This window comes from Labeo rohita, chromosome 14 (genome assembly GCF_022985175.1).
Source record: "Labeo rohita strain BAU-BD-2019 chromosome 14, IGBB_LRoh.1.0, whole genome shotgun sequence".
NCBI lineage: Eukaryota > Metazoa > Chordata > Actinopteri > Cypriniformes > Cyprinidae > Labeo > Labeo rohita.
In genome coordinates, this window is record NC_066882.1 from 9,677,495 (window position 1) to 9,700,029 (window position 22,535).

The following is a 22,535-nucleotide window of genomic DNA, read 5'->3' on the forward strand; positions in this document are numbered from 1 at the left end:
TTATTGTTCTAGGATTTTACCACAGTCGTTGTATATATTTAGTTTTATCGAAAGAAACACGCTCAGTTTAAAAATGAGGAAAAAAAAATCCCAAACAAACAGGGTGTTAACACCACTTTATCTGCTTTTTAAGTGGTGACGTAATGTGTCCAACGAAAGCTGTTTCCTGGTCCAAGCCTCAACTCACTTTACTTTAGAACACCATCTCAACAGCCGTTTATGGGCACTGTTTATTCATATTAAACATTTAAGGTAAACGTTTTCTAATGTACAGTGTACAATACAGTCTCCATGCAAACACAAATAATTTTTATATTTATTTATTTATATTTTCATTGTCTTGGGATTTCGGTATAGAGCTAAACGGGAGGATTATAATTTCTTTTGTAGTATTATATCACATTGTGAGTGTATATTAGCACAATTTGTTGTTTTCTTGTGGCATTTGATAGAGCGTTTGGACCTGGAAGCGGTGACGTGTGACGTCAAACTTAAGCGGATGTGTTAGCGTGCAGTAAGCTCTATAGCTATTCATTCGAAAGTTTAGGGTCAGTACGATTTTATTTTTAAAAGAACTTTGATCAAAACTTACATGTATAAGAGATTACAATGTTACTAAATATTTATAATGTTACAAAAGATTCCACTGCAAATAAATGCTGTTTATTTGAGCTTTCTATTTCTGGAAAAAATACATCAAGGTTTCGACAAAAATATTCAGCAGCACAACAGTTCTTAACATTAAAGGGGTCATCGGATGCAAAGTTCACTTTTACATGTTTGAACATTAATGTGTGTTGGCAGTGTATGTACATATCTACCCTATAATGATAAAAATCCATGCAGTGGTTTTTAATTAATTTGTAAAAATAATATCTTCTTTTGCAAATTGAGCCATTCTCAGATGCCTGTCCGCACCTGTGGCATCACACCGACAGAGGCCGCTCCCACGATAGCTGATTGACACGAGCGCCTTACCTCAGACCCGCTTTAATTCATGCCGAAGCAGGGATGCAAGTTAGACAAGAAAATCTCTGATTGAGGTGTTGTGTTGCTGGATGTAATAATGAACATAGTGGTCATCATTTACTCCCAACATCTGAGCCGCTGAAGAGGCAGTGGATTAAGTTCGTTTGTAAATGGAACGCGCCTCCCGTTCTACATATACCCATCTGTGTTTGCGCGAATCATTCATGATCCAGCTTCACTTCACAGCAGAAGTGTTTTTTATGAATCTTTACAACTGCCTTTCCTAATAATGTGCTAGTTAGCAAGTTTAGCGGCTAAACGTGGCTAAATGGGGTAAAGTAAACAGGCTTGTCACTCCACAGAGAGAAGAGGGGGCGGGGCAAGCAGAGCTCATTAACATTTAAAGCAACCTCGACCAGAACAGGATAATTTTTGCAGAGCTGATTTTGGCAAGGTAAAAAAAAAGGTGTTTTTACACCACCATTGAGAAATTAACCAAAGCATGTTATAGACTTTTCATTAAGACCCTAAGCATCATATCAACTTGGGCATACCATAACCCGTTTAATAATAATAATAGTAAGAAGAAATGTTTCTCGAGCAGCAAATCATATTAGCATATTGGAATGATTTCTGAAGGATAATGTGAGTAAGGAGTAATGGCTGCAGAAAAGTCAACTTTGCCATCACCAGTATATATATTAAAATATATCACAATAGAAAATGTTAAGAATATTTCACATGACTGCTGTTCTCACTGTACTTATTAATTAAATAAATCCAGCCTTGGTGAGCAAAAGAGACTTCTTTCAAAAACACTGACAAATCTTACTGACCTCCAACTTTTGAATGGTATTTGTATCTCATATTACAACTACTGTCCAGCATCTTATCTCATCAAAAATGTAGTGAGTGGAGGGAAGCTTATAGAAATGTGGCAGGCTAAATGCATATCAAAGGGCTAATTGCAGACCATATTTCACTCTCTGACAATAACGGTGCCAACTCCAGGGCATCAGGTTCCTCTCAACATGGTCATACCTCCATTTGACTCCATGGGAAATTCAATTACAGTGGATTATTGGAAAAACCTTCAGATATCCCTGCCTGAGTGTGCCATGCAAACGCATGGAGGCAAGACTAGAACCCCTCTGTGCTGCCAGTGAGCCTTGCTCGCTCAGTCTCAGAAGACGATAATTGCTGTAATGGATGCGGTTGCCAGGAAACGAAGCACTCATGAACAAGGGAAATTTGGCCTAGACTTACTAAGCAATCTTACATTCGATCAATACAAATAATAGCCCAGTCTAGGGATGATGGTTATAATTTGCTCACACCAAAATACTTCTTATTCTCTGAGGTTAAACTGTGGCACTAAACTGCCACATTAACGTGTCACTGACAACGCAGCTCAAAATTGTTAGGCAGCTCAAGCACTCCCCATCCACCCCAAAGGTCTGTCAGGCTAAATGAAGCATAATATACTTTTATTAGCTGGTTAAACCTTTGGTGATCTATACAAAGATGCTCTAGCAGTTCAGGTCAAACAAACTATTCACCCAAAAATGAAAATTCTGTTATTGTTTATCTATAAAACACAAACCTGCAAGAAACCTGCGATTTCTGTCTCTCAACTAAAGGTCAATTCCACCATAACTCTGACACTTCAAAAAGTTCAAGGAAATTCCTGACATTAAACACTGATCGAAGCACATACATAGAGCTAATCAAATATGGTAAAGGTAAGCTTAAGTGTATTTGCTTGATATACAAGAACTAATGACGTTTGTTCTTACACATCTTGCAAGTATAGTTCTGCTGCCGCTTAACATATTTTATGTTCTCCAAGTACGCGTGATGGTCGATGTTTACGTAAGGAATAACAGACCAAAGAGCCAATAAATTATTAGAAAATAATGCACACCCAAGGTGGTGATAAATTATTTTGTGGTGTGCATTATTTTCTAATAATTCAACAATTATTCCACTTATACTATGGATACACCTCATATATTGCTCAGATGTTGTATTTAATAATTCCAAAATTTTAGACCTAGCTAAACAACAGAGGACTGAGCTGTTGATAGCAAACTAATAAGGTTAATAATTAAGTTATTAGACAGAGAAAGAAAGAGAGGGAAAAAAAGAGAGAGAGACATTAAGCTCGTGTAAATGACCCGAGTCTGTGTGTCTCTCAACACTGTTTGGCAGAAGGGTTTCTACTAATAGCAAAACCTTTAGTTCATCATTTTCAAGAACAGAGCTGTTATTAGTGAGAAATGACATGTAGCTTTTTAAGCTGCTTAACTGTTTTAATGACAAAATCATCAGATCAGCGCTAACAATACATTTTCGTGCGTGTGTGTTTCTATGTATAGAAAATGTGTGTACAGTATGTGTGTGTGTTTGTAAAGGGAGAGAGTGGGAGTAATACACTCTAAAAAGTGCTGGGTTATTTTTGTAAACACATTGCTGGGTTAATTGTGCTGGGTCAAAATTCTGGGTTGTTTGAGGTACTGTAAACACACATTTGGGTTGATCATGCTGGGTCAAATGGACTCTAGTGGTTTTCACCACTGAACACGCGGGTTGGGTTATTTTAACCCAACCGGTTTGTTTATTTTATCACTTCATCGAACTTTCTGGATTGTTCACTCGTCTCCTCGTCAGGCGGTCACGCAATTCGCAGAAAGCAGGATTATACGGTAAGTTAATATGATTATATGATTATTTACCTTTATTTTTTAATAAGTTGTGGTTTAAAACACAGTAATTTCACTGTTTAATGCAATATTTGATATGTTGCTGTGCGGGGTTAGCGTTAATTCTGTGAATGATTAACGAACGTTAAGTAGCAGCCTATAGTAAGGTACTTTTTTGCCTCAACAATCGCTTTATCGTTATATAAACAAATTGTGTGTGTGTGCACGTGCAAAGTTTTATTTATATACAGTACACATCCTTTTTTATCAGTACTGTCCTTTTTGAAAACAGGCATAGGTTAGAAATACGGGGTAAGTTCAGTTACTGTCTGAATACTGTATGGCTTTGTAATGTTTTGTCAGAATTATGTCATTTCGTACTAAAATTGATCTTTTAAGGGCATATTTTTTCAAGTCAATGTCTGCGACGTGCCGAATCCAACGGTAGATCCGTCGTTTTTATGTTGTGCATTTTCGCGCTCTTTTTTCCTCAGGTAGCTGCATTAGCTCCGCTATACACCTTACTTTAATGACTCTAGTGGTTTATGGTGTAGTGCAGGGTATACGCAGGTATACGGCTTATGTCCACTTCTTTATCAGTTGGCTTTGCGTGTACCCACTTCTAAATCCCCTCTGTTGCGCATCGAGTAGTGTCCTTTATTAGCCAAAATCGTGACAGTCCACCACATGAATAGCTAATTCAATCGCATGTGAGTAAATGCAAATATTCCCTAAAAACACCCGGTAAGGACAGTGATGCCATCAGAACCGTGGCGCAGGCTTCCTTTTAAATATATTTGATGATTGCGCCTAAATGCGCCCGCGCCCGCTCCGTCCACTCCTCCACCCAGATGCTCCCTGTTCATACGCGAGGGCATGTCAGGGGAGGCTCTGACAGAGAAAACCCGACCGATTTAATCAGAAACTGCAGAGAATCACGTCCAGACGTCAGTAAGTTATTCTTTTCAGCATGTAAGGTTATTTGCATTTGGGGCGTATACCCACTTCTCCAGGCACCACGACACCACTGTTTATGAGGTCCTTTTACTCTTCCTCTATTTTAGTGAATGCTTGTGTTACATTACAAACTAGGAGACCAGTATAAAAATTAAATGGGTATGCCGTCTGATTTTTTTAACAGCGTAGGTTCTGCCCTTCAGACTGGAGACTGATAAATGCAGTTCAGTGGTGAGATGCTAGCTTGGGTTGCCTTCAGTACCATATAATATAGAATCGTGTCATCACGTGTTTGACAAACGCTCCAGTGCATACAGTATTTGTGTTCTAACTCTGAAGATCGCCAAAGTTTTGCAACAATTCAAACTGTTTTAATTTGGCACTACTGCGCAAAACGTTTTTTTTTTTAAACGTTTACGAGATCTCGCAATATTAAAATGCTTGAGAATCCTTCTCGCGATATCAGCATAATAGAACTGATCTGTGTTTAAATGATTTCGCTGCAGCTAAACGCATTAACCTGCTTTCTATATAAAATAAAAACAGTTTTGTGAAATTCTAATTTTCTAAATCTGAAATTTCATTCTAGATATGTGAGATTCTTGATGGTGCAGATGGACAGCTTTGAAATAGAGAAGTTGAAGGAAAGGCAGCTTGATACCTTGGTTAAAACCTTTGAAGGTAAGTTATATCATTCAATAACATTCAATACCCATGATTTGTTTTAGAATTTGATCTTTTCATTAAAATAACCATAGTTACTGGTATGGCAATAAAATCAAACAATCAATTTAACATTTAAAAGCTTTAACTTTACTTTAACTTGTTTTTCTTTTTTCTTTTTTTTTTTTTTTCAAATTTGATCAGATTTCACAAGACTTCAGGAAGCTACATCCAGAGGCAGACTTTTTGAAGACTGGACTACAATTGCAGACCAAATTGTTGCCTATGCCCAGCAAGATGGAAAGGTGCATTAAGAGCTGGGTGACATGACTTCAGGTAAGGTATTTCTTATAATATGTCAATCTATATAAACAAAATTCAGCTGTATTTGACCATTTCACATGAAATTCTTTCAGTGAGGGGGGAGATGTAGGGACGCGTGCCGTGCAAGAAAAATAGGCTACAACCGCATCTCTGGTCATTTTAATATGTAATCTGTAATGTTAGTAATACCAGTCGGATGTTTTTGCACATCAATCTGACGATAAATGTGGCACACCCTGTTTTTCTGATGCACACCCAGAGTCTTTTTTTGGGCTACGCTACTGGCGTGAACATTTCGCATGAAATTCTGTCAGTGAGGGGGGAGTTGTAGGGACGCGTGCCGCGCAAGAAAAATAGGCTACAACCGCATCTCTGGTCATTTTAATATGTAATTTGTAATGTTAGTAATACCAGTCGGATGTTTTTGCACATCAATCTGATGATAAATGTGGCACACCCAGTTTTTCTGATGCACACCCAGAGTCTCTTTCCTGGCTACGCTACTGATTTGACACATCAACTGGTAAATACAATGGTACAGTAAGACTTAACTAGTTGCTTATTAGTTTGTGTATTGGCTGTTAATTAGTACTTATAAAGCACATACTGATGCCTTATTCTGCATGAGCATATTCTACATCCCTGAATCCCACCTCATACCTAAACTTAACCTGCAGTAGTTGAATGGGGGTGGGGATTCATTTGCATTAATACCATTATAATTTTTATTTTTTTTTTTTATTATGATTTCATTATTTAAAGGAATGAGGAGATTTCAATGTGTTGTTTTGATTATGAGATACGTTTCACAGTTTGCACTGTATTATTCTTATGGTTTAGATGCTAAAGGGGAGAGTGCTTTCAAAGTCCTGCCCATTCTGGAGGAATGGTCCACAGAACCACAACCACAGAATTCTGGAGGCCATGCATTGACATACAACCTGTACGTTTTGTTTTACTTTTTCTATATATACAGGGTGGGCCATTTATATGGATACACCTTAATAAAATGGGAATGGTTGGTGATATTAACGTCCTGTTTGTGGCACATTATAAGTGGTCAGAAACTTGTAAATAACCCATGAAAGAATAAAGTTACATTAAAACCAAGCACACCATTGTTTTTCTTGTGAAATTCCCAATAAGTTTGATGTGTGATGTATCCATATAAATGGCCCACCCTGTATATATATATATAATGAATTTTTGGAAATGCAAACTGAAATTTTTTCCCACTGACACACTACAGCAAAAAATAGACTTTTTTACTGACTTAAAACTATTTTTTAGCTGGTGAAAATACTAGTGCTCCAATCATTTTGGCCCCCACTGTATGAAGTGTTCAGATGTAAAAGACTAAAAATGTGCCGTTTGAAATTTTCTTCTAAAATAAGCATTTTTTCAGGCCTAAGTGTCTTCAAGACTAAGCGTCATATAATTAACAGGTGGGGACCAGCATGGTGGATTTGTGTCTTGGGGACGAGACAACGACATCTCAGACCTTCACCATTTTTTTCGGGCCATGCCACTGAAGCGGACTCGTTGCCAGGGAATTTCTCCGGCTTGCAGTATATTATTATGATGGACAAGTCTTCATGTGTGATTTTTTTAAGGCCAACAGTTTTTTCTGGCCAGTTGTAACATGTTTTAAATTGTCATATGTATTGTCTGGTGGACACTTTGTTTGGCTTAGTTTTAATAGCACAATGTTTGGAACGATTTTCATGTGGCAATAATTAATTTTTAAGTGTTGTGCTGCTACAGTGTTGACAAAGAATGGGAATCTACAGTGCCTAGTTTACACAGTTTTGTGTTTTAAATTAACTGATCTACTGAAGTTGTTGTTTTATGTGTCTGTAATGGTTGGATAAAATGTGTGACAGCTGCACCCATTTGAAAATTGTTTTAAAAAAAATAAAACTCATTAAATTAATATTTACAGTTGCATTTTTTTGTGTGTTTTTCTAACTGTATTACAGAAAAGCAATAATAATTTTACATTCTTTTGTGATTATTTATTATTACTGGTAAATATAAAGGTAGCAAGACAATAAGACAACAAATAACCCAATGTTTAGGTTGTTTAACCCAGCAACACAGTTAACCGGACCCACTGTTTGGGTGAAATAAACAACCCAGCATTCTGGGTCAAATGGTTAAACCCAGCACTTGGGTCAAAACAACCCAACGCGTGTTCTGTCCCATAGTTACCCAGCAGCTGGGTTAAGGTTGGGTTATTTTTTTAACCCAGCACTTTTTAGAGTGTAGCGTATGCTTTCCGTACATAAAACATTTTTGCGGCAAAACACGGAAATAATTTGCCATTTTTATTCTATATTTATTTGTTTGCTCAGCATCGTTGTGGGTTTCGGTTCTTTTGCTGATGTACGCTGTAAGGACCTTCAAAATAACTGAAATCATTTGGCAAACTGATATGGACATGTAATGCGTTCAAGACCTGCCTGGAACTACTTCAGCCAAGCGTTTACCTGAAAATAATTGGACACCTTGGAATGGTCGTCAGCCAGTCAGATTCAAGCATGCAACAGTAGTATTTACCGTATTTATCGATGCGGAAGTAAGCTGTTTTCTGGTAATGCGTTAGACTTCCAGTCCATAAGCCGCCATAGGGAAACAATGAGAAGAACAACAAAGTGCAGTAAACAGTAAAACTACACTACAAACCACTGTGTTCATAATTAAGACAATACATTAAAATAATAGGAGTAATACGGATCAGTTTGCAATATCAAGCAGTAAAACAAGCTGTTTTGTACAGCTAAAAACTGCTGGAAGCAGATGAGACTGGAAGCCAGACACATTAAATTTACAAATGACCACACCCGCTCTTATGGGAAAAATAAGGTGGATAAATGTGCATAAATGCCTCAAGGTCTTTGAGCTCTTGGAGTCTTTACTAATGAGCTGATGAGGTGTGTTTGATTAGGAAGACAACTAAAATGTGCAGTCTTAGGTTCTCCAGGACTGCAAACCACTGCTCTAATTGATTTCCTCTAATCCAAGAGTTTTGTAAGGCACAGCTACCTGCAAAAGTAACTTGCATAAAATATTTTAATGCATACTTTTACATCTAATGCTTAATACAATCACAGCCAATGAATGCTCATGCAGGGCTGAAATATGAACTCTATACTTTGTTCTTATTGTTAGGAGAATCTTTTCATTACACAGATTTAAAAAAAATAACATTTGTGACCTCTTTTGCCCAGTCAGTTCTTGAGCTTTGAGTAAAAGATGAGTGTGTACAGTTTTAACACAGTTAAAGAGTTTGTGTGCTCATGTGAGCCTTATTAGGCTCTAGGATACCAAGGTGGAATGCAGGATAATGGGCAGCATGCTGGCATCCACCACACACACACACAACGAAAGCCACACTGCCTCATTACACGAACTTTCACAGAGTCTTCTCACATCTATAGCAACCAGCGGTTAAGGCTATATATAATTCACATTTCTCTCACATTCACATTGACATTTCTGGGGTCTCAAAAGCAGAAGTTGTCACAGCTGGGTAAGCAAGTAGTAAATGAGAGACTACAACAAGAATGACTTTTGCTTTCCCAGTTGCTTCAACAGCAAAGGAAAAAAATGCATGATAGTGTTTCCAGGAATAATAGAAAGTGTCTGATTATGGCAGTCAGACAAGAGAAGAATGTCAATCCTTGCAGCTGCGTTAACATTTTTTTAAAATGCTAATATGTGACCCTGGACAACAAAACCAGTCTTAAGTAGCATGGGTATATTTGTAGCAACAGCCAAAAATACATGGTATGGGTCAAAATTATTGATTTTTCTTTTATACCAAAAACTGTTAGGATATTAAGTGAAGATCATGTTCCACAAAGATTATTTTGTAAATTTCCTGCCGTAAATATTTACATTTGATTAGTAATATGCATTGCTAAGAACTTCATTTGGACAACTTCAAAAGCTATTTTCTCAATATTTTGATTCAAGACATTTAAATAGTTGTATCTCGGCCAAATATTGTCCTACCCTAACAAACCATACATCAATGGAAAGCTTATTTATTCAGGGTATAAATTTCAATTTCAAACAATTGACTCTTAAGACTGATTTTGTGGTGGTGGGTCACATATAACACAAAACATACTGTTATAAACGTACATAACATTTTTAAAGAATAAAAAAAGACTTTGAGATTGCAAATTCTTCATCACAGACAGTTCATATTCACAATCTTTAAGGTCTTTGAGATTTGCTGACATTTTAGGGCTGCTAATCAGGAATAACTCTGACAGCTGGAAAGACAATGATATATCTGGTAAGAAATATCTTATGTAAAAAGTAAAAACCATCGGATGTAAAAACGAATCGCAGCCTATTAAAAGCCAGCTGCATTCTCAAGATAGAGACGCTCATTAGATAGCTAGCAATTAGACGGCATGTGTTTGTGGGTTTGCTTGCTAATCATGTCAAAAAGGCCAAAAACAACACAATTATCAATGTAATAACAGACAGGCAGTAGCAATGAACCACCTGACAGAATGATCAGTCAACAGCTGCTCTGATGCTCATGTTTCTGAAACGTTTGCAACTAATCCTGTTTTACACAAAAGCATCCTTTAGTATAACAGCAAAACCATGTGACTAACGTAGAAAGGAAAACTCAGATCAATCAAACAGTCTCTACTCACTTGAACTGTCCAGAACACTCTAGCAGGGACAGGAGTCTTGGTTCTTTTTGTCCGTTTCTGAGCTCATGTCCTCTAACAGTCTGAGAAAAATCACTGTCAAGGATTCAATTAAATAGCTGGAGGCAGAGGAAAAGGAAACAGGGTGGAAATTGTGACGCTCTCCTATGCTCCCTCCCTCACAATGAAATAACTTGTTGGACCTTATATAAGTTAATTAGGTAAGTTATAAAAGATTAGAGAGACAAACTCTCATACTTCAAGACATGTAAGTTAACTAAAAAGAGCTATTCTCATAATAAACCCCCGCAGTTTCTGTAGCATCCAAAATGTCACACCTTACAAACACATCATATCAAGTGACATGCCAATGCGTGTTCAAGAAATTCCTAAGAAATACAAGTATGTTTGGATAAACAAAACGCTTACCACGAGACACTTGTGTATAACTTCTGTCTGACAGCAGAGACAAAACAGCAACCCAAATGACAACATTTGCATTCGGTTCAGCTTCTCTAATACACTAACAAGACGAAAATAAATGTTATTTTTCCCATTACAGCTAGGCTAACAAGACATAGCTAAATGACTTTAAAAAAGACGACTATTATTTACAAATTAAAAATGAACAACCGAGCTCCCAAATAAAGGATACGGCCACACATCGGCTATCGGATATCCCAAATGAAGGCTCCATGATGAATTGTTGTTAAATGTGTTGAATTAAAGCCGTCAGCTAGGCGGCTAGCTAACAGGCTAAACTCAGCGCGACTGTTTTCTCATGTCAAGCTCCACCCCTCACCGCGCATGCCGTGCTCCCGGCCTTCCGGGGTGATTGAGAGACGTAACGTTATTTCTTGCTCGGGAAGAATTTAGCCCGTAGAAACGGGTTTTGAATAAATACGGGTGGGAAAAAACAATCAATGTAACGTTACACTCGCTCTTCCAAAAAGAAGTGACGTAGAAGTGACGTAAGAGTGCGAGCTTGTGAGCCGGTGCGGAGTCATTGAACGACACCCTTCCGAGACTTGTGTATTGAATTTTGGGTGAAACAGGAATCAACGGTTGATGACAGTTATGCTGTTGAGTTAATAAGTCAATGACATCTCGAGTGAGATTCGGGTTGAAGTTGCCCAAAATATGTTGGAAGACATAACCGGTTATGTATGCGTTCTTAGGTCATCATCACCGGGTTGTCCCGGACGCACCAACATTACTGGGTGTGTTATGCACTGCTCAGGGACGTCACAGATGCTTAACCTTTTCGCATATGGCGTGTAAACACAGTTTGGATTACTGCACTCTTCAAATATTAGCTTTGTGGAGTTTCAGTCAAACCCCCTGATATTAATCGGATAGAAAGTTGTTGCTAAACCTTAAATTGTGTTGGGAAGGTTACTTTGGAAATGTAATAGGTTACAGATTACAAGTTACTCTGTTTAAAATGTAATAAGTAGTGTAACTTTTCAATTACTTTACTTTTTGATTACTTTTCTAAATTTCTAATATTTTCAACTCCTGAAACATTTAAACCAGGCAGAGTTAACCTTACAGTAGCACTCAACACTGATTACTGTCAGACTTTCAAAATCCTTTAGCACTTGAATTAAGATTATAAGTAAGGGATAATATACATCTTTATTTTGCGATAACAACTGGCTGGATGTACATTATCCCACTTATTACACAGCTCCTTGCCACAAAAGTAATTAATTAGACACAAAACACTGGTCTGAAATATTTGAAAGCAAAGCTTCCATGAGGAAATCAGTTGCCAGAAAGTGGCAAGCTGACAGAATTACGAAATTGTACACATAATATTAAATAGTTAATATTGAGTTTAAATATTTTATTAGCTAACCAAAAGCAAGGCTTCCACCAAGAAAAATTATCAAACGTATAGCGCTGAGTTATGATAAATCTGATCAGTCCAGATGAGTCTGAGTTATTAGCTTTTACCAGTTGTTATCAGGGAATAACTTACCTTGGAATGTCATGACTGACCAATCAGAATCAAGCATTCCACAGAGCCGTGCAATGATTTAATTTAAGACAAATTCAGACTTATTATTAAAGTTAGTGTTAAAGTGTTAAAGCTATTATTTACTTTGAGATCATTCAAGAAATAGTTAACAGCTGTGATACTGGTTTTGAAATCTAATGTTTGCATAAATATGACAGAAAACACTGGAATCAATGCCTTGGAAAAAAAAAATCGTCTTAAAAAATAAAGTATATGCCCAAATAGGAAATAAGATGTCGTCGCCTTAGAATTATAAGGTTCTGTATGCATTCTGAGCACTTTTGATATATTGAGCTTCAAAGTTTTTGCGTTCTATAGACTTCTGTAGATAGAACCATTTTTGTTTTCTAAAAAAAGGCCAAAAATGTACATCACATAATGTAAATAAGTTGTCACCGAATAAGAATATGTAAATAACTCAATTTTGAAAAAAAAGGTCAGATAGAACCTTATAATCCTAAGGCGACAGTGTGTCCTATTCTGTGTCCTAAACTCCTGAAACATTTGTGTCTCATTTTAGAGCGGTCACAATGCAATTTTAGAAAGAAGTCAATTAAATCTGTATGTGGGTGTGTGTATGTGAAAAAATTCATATGTAACCCCCTTTGTAATCATTAACTTTTTCAAAAGTAACTGTAATTTAATTACACATTTTTTATCAGTAACTGTAACTAATTACAGTTACATTTATTTTGTAATTAAATGACGTAATTCCGTTACACGTAACTAGTTACTCCACAACACTTACCTTAAATATGAAAACGGATATACGATTGATGCGCGTTGGTTGCATAATGATTTTGTGTGTTCCCAGTGTATTATTTTTTCAGCGCCACCCATTTGTTCACACAGAACCGATTATCTGTTTTTAGATGCTAAAAATTCAAACCAAATTTCAGCCAAGTTTGATAAGCACACCATTATTTTATTTTTAATGTGCACTCCATCCAAAGAAATCAGATCACAGTTTGAATTATACAGAAATATGAAAATGCATATACTAGTCAAACGTTTTTGAACAGTTTTTAAAGAAGTTTCTTCAGCACACCAAGCCTGGATTTATTTGATCCAAAGCACAACAAAAACAGTAACATTTTAAAATATTTTTACTATTTAAAGTAACTGATTTCTATTTAAATATATATTTTAAAATGTAATTATTCCTGTGATTTCAAAGCTGAATTTCAGCAGCATTACTCCAGTGACATGATCCTTTAGAAATCATTCTAATATTCTGATTTGCTGCTCAAAAAACATTTGTTTAAAACAGCCAAGTAGATTTTTTCAGGTTTCTTTAATGAATAGAAAGTTCAGAAAACAGCATTTATCTGAAATATAATTTTTTGTAACATTATAAATGTCTTTATCATCACCTTTGAACATTGCTAAATAAAAGTGTTCATTTCTATAATTTCTTTCATGTTCTTTCATCTATCATGTTACAAAAGCTTTTTATTTCAGATAAATTCTAATCTTTGAATCTTTCTATTCATCAAAGAATCCCAAAAATGTACTCAACTGTTTTAAATATTGATTATAATAATAAAAATATATTTTTCGAACAACTAATCAGCATATCAGAATGATTTTTAAAGGATCATGTGACACTGAAGACTGGAGTAATGATGCTGAAAATGTAGCTTTGATCACAGGAATAGTACCATTTTAAAATATATATTTAAATAGAAAGCAGTTATTTTAAATAGTAAATATATATCACAATATTACTGCTTTTGCTGTATTTTGGATCAAATAAATGCAGGCTTGGTGAGCAGAAGAGAATTCTTTAAAAAGCATTAAAAATCTTACTGTTCAAAAACTTTTGACTGGTAGTGTACATAAATAAAGTCTATTCAAAAAACATAAGCAGGTAGGCTTGACACTGATGTCACAATTCTTATAACACATTTAAGATACAGAAACCCTAATCTTGGACTTCACTCATGTTAAACGATATAATTAGTGTTTCTTTTAATAAAGAAAACAGTCAGATATGCAGACAGCATCAAGATTAAGCAGATGAGGTTTTGATTTTGTGCATGGCGTAAGGGCTGGAGTTAATATGAGGCCAGATGTCTCCATTGGGCATCTCAGGTTTGTCTTCATCCTTCCTGTCCTCCATCACCACTGTCATTATCATCTCTGGATTGAACACGTCTGGTGTGCGGTAAGGGCGTGCGAGGTGGCGAAAAGAATTCCGCAAGGAGGCATCATCGTCGTCAAAATCATCTATTAGTCCTCCATGTGTCCTGTGGGAGGACTTGAGATCATCTCCTAGCTCAGAAGCCAGGTCTTTCAGATCTCTAATCAGAGTGGATTTGAGACCAAACAAACACAGCAAGAAGAACAGACCAGCGCAGATGCCAGAGACAAAATATAAAGCCACTGTCTCCGGAAGACCTTGGGGAAATGAAAAAGAGGCCAAGTGAATAAAATAAATTAACATTTAAAATTCAACAAACAATATAATCAAAAACAGAAACAACAGGAGGATAAATCAAGTAGTAAGATACTAACACATTTAGTATATGAGAAGGCCATTGCTGACTGCTGATGTTAGCAAACTATAAAGAAAATATATAATCTTTCATATCCATAAATTAATTTGTTTTCTAAGGCTTTGGCGCGTGTATATAGTTTGTGTTAAAGGAGAAGTTCACTTCCAGAACAACAATTCACAAATAATTTACTTACCCCCTTGTCATCCAAGATGTTCATGTTTTTTGTTTTCAGTCATGAAGAAATTATGGTTTTTGAGGAAAACATTTCAGGATTTTGCCCCGATTATGAACTTCCAAAATGTAGTTTAAATGCGGCTTCAAAGGGTTCATCTTCTGTGTACTCCGGCTCATAAAGATAGAGAATGGCAAAAAATTCCATCTTATTTTCTCCTACAACTTCAGAATCGTCCGACATCGTTGTACCTTTTTGTCTGTAAACAGCGTTTTACTTATTTGTACTTTCTTAGTCTTTGCGCGTTCGCATTGTAAACACTGGGCCTGTATTTGCGACTACATTCCGCGTGACCTTTTGTAGAGATTCGATAGTACGTAGTGTCGTGAACACGCATCCCATCCCTGTGCTGCACAAGCTTTTGTGCTTAAAAAGTATACAATATTTTATTTTTCGAAAAAAAAATTACAGATCGCTCCGCTAGATAAGACCCTTTTTCCTTGGCTGGGATTGTTTAGAACCCTTTGAAGCTGCATTTAAAATACATTTTGGAAGTTCAAAATCGGGGCACCAATGAAGTCCATTATGTGAAGAAAAATCCTGAAATGTTTTCCTCAAAAAACATAATTTCTTTACAATTGAAGACATCTTGGATGACAAGGAGGTGAGTAATTATTTGTAAATTGTTGTTCTGGAAGTGGACTTCTCCTTTAAGTGTTTATGCATGCTGATACATGTATGTTCATGTGTACATTTTAAAATTGCATAAAACATTGATCATAAAAAAAGATGGATAATAGTAAGAAAAATAAAAATAAATCATTTGAACATTTTGGGATCAGACCACACATCTAACATACCCTGGATTTGGGAAAAGATTTCCAGAGAGTTGGTGTAAATGTTTTGTGGTCTGGACACACCGGGGCCAGTGTACCACCCTCCTGTGAAGGGGGAAGATGGGATTGGATCCAGCAGTCAGCAAGACCATTAACAACTGATGACTGGCAGTAATGTTATACAGCTGAGTCATGTGCAGTTGAGGTCAAAAGTTTAAATACAGCTTTAAAAAATGCTAAATATTAATAATATTAAAACAATAACAAGGATAATGCAAATGTTTTTATTTTTTATTTAGTACTGCCCTGAAAATCACATAACAGGAAAATTTACATATGCTTGATTTCTAATACACCCCCCATCTCTTAGAGAGATAGTTCACCCAAAAATGAAAACTCTGTTACTCATCCTCATGTCGTTCCAAACCTGTAAGACCTTTGTTGAACTTTGTTGAACACAAATTATGATATTTTGATGACAAGCTTTCTGACCCTGCGTAGACAGCAATGCAACTACCACGTTCAAGGCCCAGAAAGGTAGTAAGGATATTGTTAAAATAGTCCATGTGACATCTGTGGTTCAATTGTGAATAAAGACGTTATTAGTTTTCTTTGTGCACAAAAACTATTCTCATAGTGTCACAGTATTACGGTTGAACCACTGATGTCACATGGACTATTTTAACAATGTCCGTACTACCTTTCTGGGCCCTGAATGTGGTAGTTGCATTGCTGTCTATGCAGGGTCAGAAAGCTCTTGGATTTCATCAAAAATATTCTTGTGAAGATGAACTAAGGTCTTACAAGTTTGGAAAGACATGAGGGTGAGTAATTAATGACAGAATTTTCATTTTTGGGTGAACTATCCCTTTAAAGTCCATTTCCAAAGCAAAGATTTACATATAATGTACCTCCTTGTCATCCAAGATGTTCATGTCTTTCTTTCTTCAGTCGTAAAGAAATTATAGTCTTTATGAAATTATGAAAACATTTCAGCATTTTTCTCCATATAATGGACTGATATGGTGCCCCGATTTTAAACTTCCAAAATGCAGTTTAAATGCGGCTTCAAAACGATCAAACAAAGATTAGACCCTTCTTCCTCGGCTGGGATTGTTTACAACCACATTTGGGATCTTTTGAAACCGCATTTAAACTGCATTTTGAAAGTTCAAAATTGGGGCACCATAGCAAAAGAAAAATGGAGAAAAATGCTGAAATGTTTTCCTCAAAAAACATAATTTCTTTACGACTGATGAAAGACATGAACATCTTCGATGAAAAGGGGGTGAGTACATTATATGTGAATTTTTGTTTTGGAAGTCGACTTCTCCTTTAATGCATCTTGTTGCCTTCTTGAGCATCAGTGAATGTTTCACCATTTGCAATAATTGTTTATGAGTCCCTCAGCCAATACTACTGTCTTGTAAACTATATGTAAACATCTGTAAAGTAAAATAGCTTATTCAGGGCAGTACTAAATAAAAAACAACATGCAATTTTTATGTTCTCTCTTGTTTTGTTAAAATTGTTATCATTTTGCAGATTCTGCAAGGTGTATGTAAACTTTTGACCACAACTGTCATTTTTTTTCACATTAAATGAATCAGAGTTATTAGGTTGAAAATATGTTTTTAATACAAGCTAGTTTATTCAAATAAAAATTAGCTTAGTAATGAAGAGAATTTGCGCTATAAAGTTCTTTTTCTTACCATGTGTATAGTCAGAGAGCAAGAAAGGATCTATGTTTCCACGTCCAACATCTTCCAGCAGATACCGTGGTACTAAATACACAGCAACAACGTAAGTCTTTTTATGACTGCTTCAACATTAATGAATACAGTATTTGTAGTTTCTCTAAACCTATTGAAACATACCACAAGTGAAGGAGACTCGCAAGTGCTTTTTGGTCCCAGGGAAGCAAGGGTCTCCAAATCCCTGAGCATCAGCCAGCACAGAGCAGTTTGTCCTGCCATGACACTTCCTTGACACCCTCCTCAAGGCTGACGGAGACAAGCACTCTAACAGGAAACATAATTTTATTAAACGAATGCCTTTTTGTAAATATATATGTGACCCTGGACCACAAAACCTGTCATAAGGGTCAATTTTTTTAAACTGAGATTTATACATCATCTGAAAGCTAAATAATGGAAATAAGTTTTCCATTGATGTATGGTTTGTTAGGACAGAGCAATATTTGGCTGATGCACAACTATTTAAAAATCTGGAAACTATTTAGAAAATCGTCTTTAGAGTCGTCCAAATGAAGTTCTTAGCAATGCATATTACTAATCAAAACTTACGTTTTTATATATTTACGGTAGGAAATATACAAAATATCTTCATGGAACATGATCTTTACTTAATATCCTAATGATTTTTGGCATTAAAGAAAAACTGATCATTTCGACCCATACAGTGCATTGTTGGCTTTTGCTACAAATATACACAAATGAGTTACGACTGGTTTTGTGGTTTAGGAAGATGATTTCTGCCTCTGCTGTTGTAGCAAAACCTTCCCACTAGATGGGAGAAAAGTGTTATTTCAGTCTCAGACCTATGTCTGGTTTCGTTTTAGCCTCTTGAGGGCACTCAAGGCTGTCATGCTCCAGATGGCCAAACGTGGCTGAGTAGATGGCCAAAACCGTGTCATTCTTACAGGCCAGCTTCAACCGCTCATTCTCACATACCGTTCTCGAGCGATGATACTCTGTGGAGAAGGAAAATACATTAGGTGTGTGCATGCAAGATATTCTAAATCTGATTTAAAAGATTCAAACATGTACATGCCTACTTTGTTTCTATAGATCAAACTATTTCAGGACTAAACTAGCACTTTCAACCAAACCAAAATTAGTTTGAATCAAGCTCCATCAGTTTGACTTCTGTTGTTTACAAGCTTCAACTGAATCAACTGAGCCATCAATATGATTATTTGGGTGCATGTAAACACAGTTATCGATATAGATATCCTGTTCGGTTACAAAATGTCACTAAAACACAAATATAGGCGTCTCACCAGGCTTGCACTTGTAGGAGACAATGATGTATTTGCTGGTTTCAGGGCAGGGATCTTGACCAAACACAGGACTCACCACAGGAATCTGACACTCCCGTCGATCCTGGCACTCAGACATCACTTTCTAAACATTCAAAAAAACACATTCTGACTGCAATTTATTCATTTTTATGATTTCTGGAGATTTAAAGAATGAGTAAATGCACATCAAAGATACCTGAATGGCTATGGTTGATATACAGTCTCTGTTTTCCTCGGTTACATTTGGGTTTGGGTGTGGGCATAAATATGGACTCGGAATGCGGCGTCCATAAAATGCTGAGAGAACAACCACAGATGTTCTGGTGGGGCATCTGATGGACAGCGTCTCTCCATCACACGCATGGGCAGTGTGGTTCTTCAGGATCCTGTGGAGGTAATCTAAGTGGAAAATATATGCAGACAAAACGTCAGTTGAGCGTCACTATTGCCTATGTCACTGCCCAGCATACAAACAAGGCACTGTGAATGCTTTCAGAAAACAGCTTTGACCACAACTAATGTACAGTACACTGATTCTACAAGCCTGTTGCAGTGCAAATCCAGCAGAATGACAATGGGCAAACCAACTCCCTCACTTATCTAATCTTGTCAGGGTGTGGCTGACATTAAAACTTTCCAATGCAGAAAGCTGTTCTCGGGTTTCTACCACAACAGTTTTAATCTTACAAATACAGTAATTCCATAACAGAAATTTCCAACTGGGTTGGAACTCAGGAAGATAAAATAAAATAAAATAAAATAAAATAAAATAAAATAAAATAAAAATATAGCTGCAAACAGCGATTACCGGGGTTCAAGCTTTTAAGGTATTTAATCCCATAAGGAAAAAGACATCACATATTATTTAACAAGCCTGTAACCACCTAAATCAATTATTAAAAAAGCATTGTTGTCAAATCCAGGTAATTTACCATAGAAATATAATGTTTTTCTAACATCCATGACTGTTATATTGCCAGCTGTGGTCCGATCTCCCTGAAACATTGCATACTTGTTTAGAGTCACTGTTAGAATCGCATGTGCTCAGCGGGTTTTTGTGAAGTTTTGAGTTTTTGTTTAGGCTTTATAAGCTTTTAGGTATGTTTGGACAAGCCTCTTTTCTAAAGGACCGTTATAGCTTCCCAAAGGGTAAATTTCAACATGTTTTTGATAATCATTTACCTAGAGAGTCCAGAGAATTGCACTGCGGTGGTTTTTTCCAGACTGAGCGAAAAACCTAGGGCTAATTTGCAAAAGTAGCTTTTTCACATGTTCTCATTCATTTAAAAAACAGTTTGACAGCAGTTGTTCTAGAGGCAAAGTTGTTCAGAATAAGGAGGTCTATCATACGATACGAATATTGCGTGTATGTGCGAAACAAATTACGCAATTTACAATCGTTTACACCCTCAAAAAACTCGACACTGTCCCCCAGTGACTGATTTCTTTTAAATTTCTCACAGACCTTTGGGGCCCACTGAGAAAGTTTTGACATCCCTTTGCCACAGTGAGTTGAAAGTTAAAACAAAACTTTTTTTTTGATAATTATTGATATTCACTCTCCAGAGAAGCTTTCTGCACTGGTTTGATTCCAATCGGGCGAAAAACCTAGGACTAGTTCGCAAAAGCAGGTTTCGCAAAAAATGGGGAATACGCAAAAATGACTTCCGATTGCTGTAGTGCCCCCATCAGGCCGACTGGGGTGGGCCTTGGTCATGTTGTAGGCGGTGTGAGTACTACCATCCCTCCAAGTTTCAAGTCTGTACGATTTCCGGTTTGGTCTACACGATCAGTTTTATGTGGAAGTCACTCATCCATGACCATTCTAACAGGGACAATAGGGTTTCAATAAAAAATATAAAATAAAATAAAATAAAATAGTGTTAATTATTTTGCATCTTGGTGGGCCTATGAAATAATTAATAAAACCTTTTTATAATAATAAAGTTAAGTGATTTTTAAGAACAAAATGGTAAATAAGATAAAAGATTATACAAATAATTACTGATACAAATTTATTAATAATACATTTCAGTGATTTGGGAGGGGAAAATGGAAAACTGACTAAATAAACATTAATCGTTTAAGCAGGCTTATGCGGTTAATAACAATACATTTTTTTTAATAATTTATTTCTGTAATTTAGGAGTAGAGAATTGTAAATAATAAAAAAGAACAAAAATACTTATAAACCTATGCATTTATTTGTATTAATAATATATTATGCATTTTTTTAATACTTTGTTTTGGGGATTAATCTAAAAAGACAATCTGAAAATAACTAGTTTAAAAACAATTTTACAACCATTTTTTAAAGGAAATGTGTCAAGAGCAGCTTAACTTGAGCTTTAAACCATTCAAATCTCAAGTTAAACTGCTATTGACACATTTCCTTTAAAAAATGGTATATTAGGAATTCTTCATCTTCCATATCCTCAACTGCACTGAAAGTGAGAGGCAGAGGTCAAAGACAGCCATGTAGTCAGAGGAAATTACCCCGACAGGATTTGAAAGAGGTCTTCCTGTACACTACACTGCGAACTTGGGATTTAAATCTTGGAGAACGTAAGTGGAGAATATAAATGAGGGATACTGCATGACATTTCCTTCTCTAGAAGAATTTTTCTCTTTCGTATCCTCCAATTTTCCATGCAGTTCAGGTTTCCAGACTGTTGCGTTGTAAACATTACGTTGTTCCTTCACTGGACCATATCCATGTGTATTCAATGAGCAGGAACTGGATCAATGGCAATTGTAATGTTTGGCCTGTGCCTCTCTCTGTCTCGGGTTAGGCCATTCTGCATCTGTAGAGCCCTCTGTTATGCAGTGCCAGGCACAGACACACTCTCAAATAAACACAATGAGCTATTCTTGGCTTATTATTACTTGAAGCCACTAAACAGAACATCTGACTTCAGAAGCCAACATTCGTCAGGGACACTTAAATGCTGACTATTATAGTACTGTGACACATAAACTCTGCAGCTGGCTTCATATGTGTTGATTCTAATGTCTTTTGAAGCCCAAAATGTGCACTCCATCAGCCAAGCTTTTACATAAAATGTGTTTTTGGTTAGGAGTGGGTTAATAAGATAACTGCCTTCCTTTCCTATACGGATTGTCCTCAAACAATGGAGGAGGATGGGACAGTTCTGTGACCCTAACACCCGTCTCTCTTAAGCTGATACGCTACAGATTGTTGACAAGGACTGTGTGAAAGTCAAAACACAGAGTGTTCTCTTTCCTTTGGGAGCTTCGCTCCAAGACAGCATGTTGAATTTCCTCTATCACAGTCATAAAATTACAAAAAAAAAAAAAAAACAACACTTACCAGTGAAATCTGGAGCTGATGAGCTTTGGCGTGTGTTGACACATAGGGCGCTGGACAGGAAACACCAGGACCAACAAGAGCTCCATGGAGACATAGTGCACAACTCACATTACGAAGCGCTGTGATTTTTAACTAGGAGAAGTTGTTTGGCTGTTTACTGCCCTCTGACTTCTGACCAGGAGAAAGGGGTAAATGGCAGCATTGTGCTGAGAGGAGAACAAGCGCTCTTTCAACGGCATTGACACTGACACACATTTGTGTCATTGCACTAATTAGACAGTTTTCATGCTTGTTTTCCATGTATTATTTAAAAGGGTTTTCGTGAGGTGACGGAATTC

At 36.5% G+C, this 22,535-nt stretch overlaps 2 protein-coding genes and 1 long non-coding RNA gene across 5 annotated transcripts in view; 1 reads left to right on the forward strand and 2 right to left on the reverse strand.

Annotated features, from left to right (window-relative positions):
- ocrl (OCRL inositol polyphosphate-5-phosphatase) overlaps nucleotides 1–11,250 on the reverse strand; it is a 29,261-nt gene extending 18,011 nt beyond the window's left edge. For both annotated transcript variants that reach the window (XM_051127248.1, XM_051127247.1), the window contains exons 1-2: nucleotides 10,947–11,250; nucleotides 10,295–10,374 (exon numbers count right to left, since the gene is read on the reverse strand). In XM_051127248.1, coding sequence (XP_050983205.1) covers nucleotides 10,295–10,374; nucleotides 10,947–10,988 — 122 coding nt within the window. In that variant the 5' untranslated portion in view covers nucleotides 10,989–11,250. The remainder of the gene's footprint in view (nucleotides 1–10,294; nucleotides 10,375–10,946) is intronic.
- Nucleotides 5,055–6,547, forward strand: LOC127175934 (uncharacterized). The gene is made up of 3 exons (XR_007829042.1): nucleotides 5,055–5,309; nucleotides 5,496–5,627; nucleotides 6,456–6,547. It is a non-coding gene; the product is annotated as an uncharacterized LOC127175934 (long non-coding RNA).
- A 1,964-nt stretch (nucleotides 11,251–13,214) lies between the features above and the next one.
- On the reverse strand, nucleotides 13,215–22,394 carry si:ch73-335m24.2 (protein eva-1 homolog C). 2 transcript variants are annotated; one of them, XM_051127253.1, is made up of 8 exons: nucleotides 22,198–22,394; nucleotides 19,063–19,265; nucleotides 18,846–18,969; nucleotides 18,384–18,536; nucleotides 17,701–17,844; nucleotides 17,536–17,607; nucleotides 15,848–15,928; nucleotides 13,215–14,714 (listed from the first exon to the last, which is right to left on the reverse strand). In XM_051127253.1, the coding sequence occupies exons 1-8, from the start codon at nucleotides 22,289–22,291 to the stop codon at nucleotides 14,326–14,328; spliced, it is 1,260 nt and encodes a 419-aa protein (XP_050983210.1). In that variant the 5' UTR covers nucleotides 22,292–22,394; the 3' UTR covers nucleotides 13,215–14,325. The 2 variants fall into 2 exon arrangements, with proteins under 2 accessions (XP_050983210.1, XP_050983211.1); XM_051127254.1 differs by lacking the exon at nucleotides 15,848–15,928 and having other exon boundaries at nucleotides 22,198–22,393.
- Between the last annotated feature and the right edge of the window lie 141 nt (nucleotides 22,395–22,535).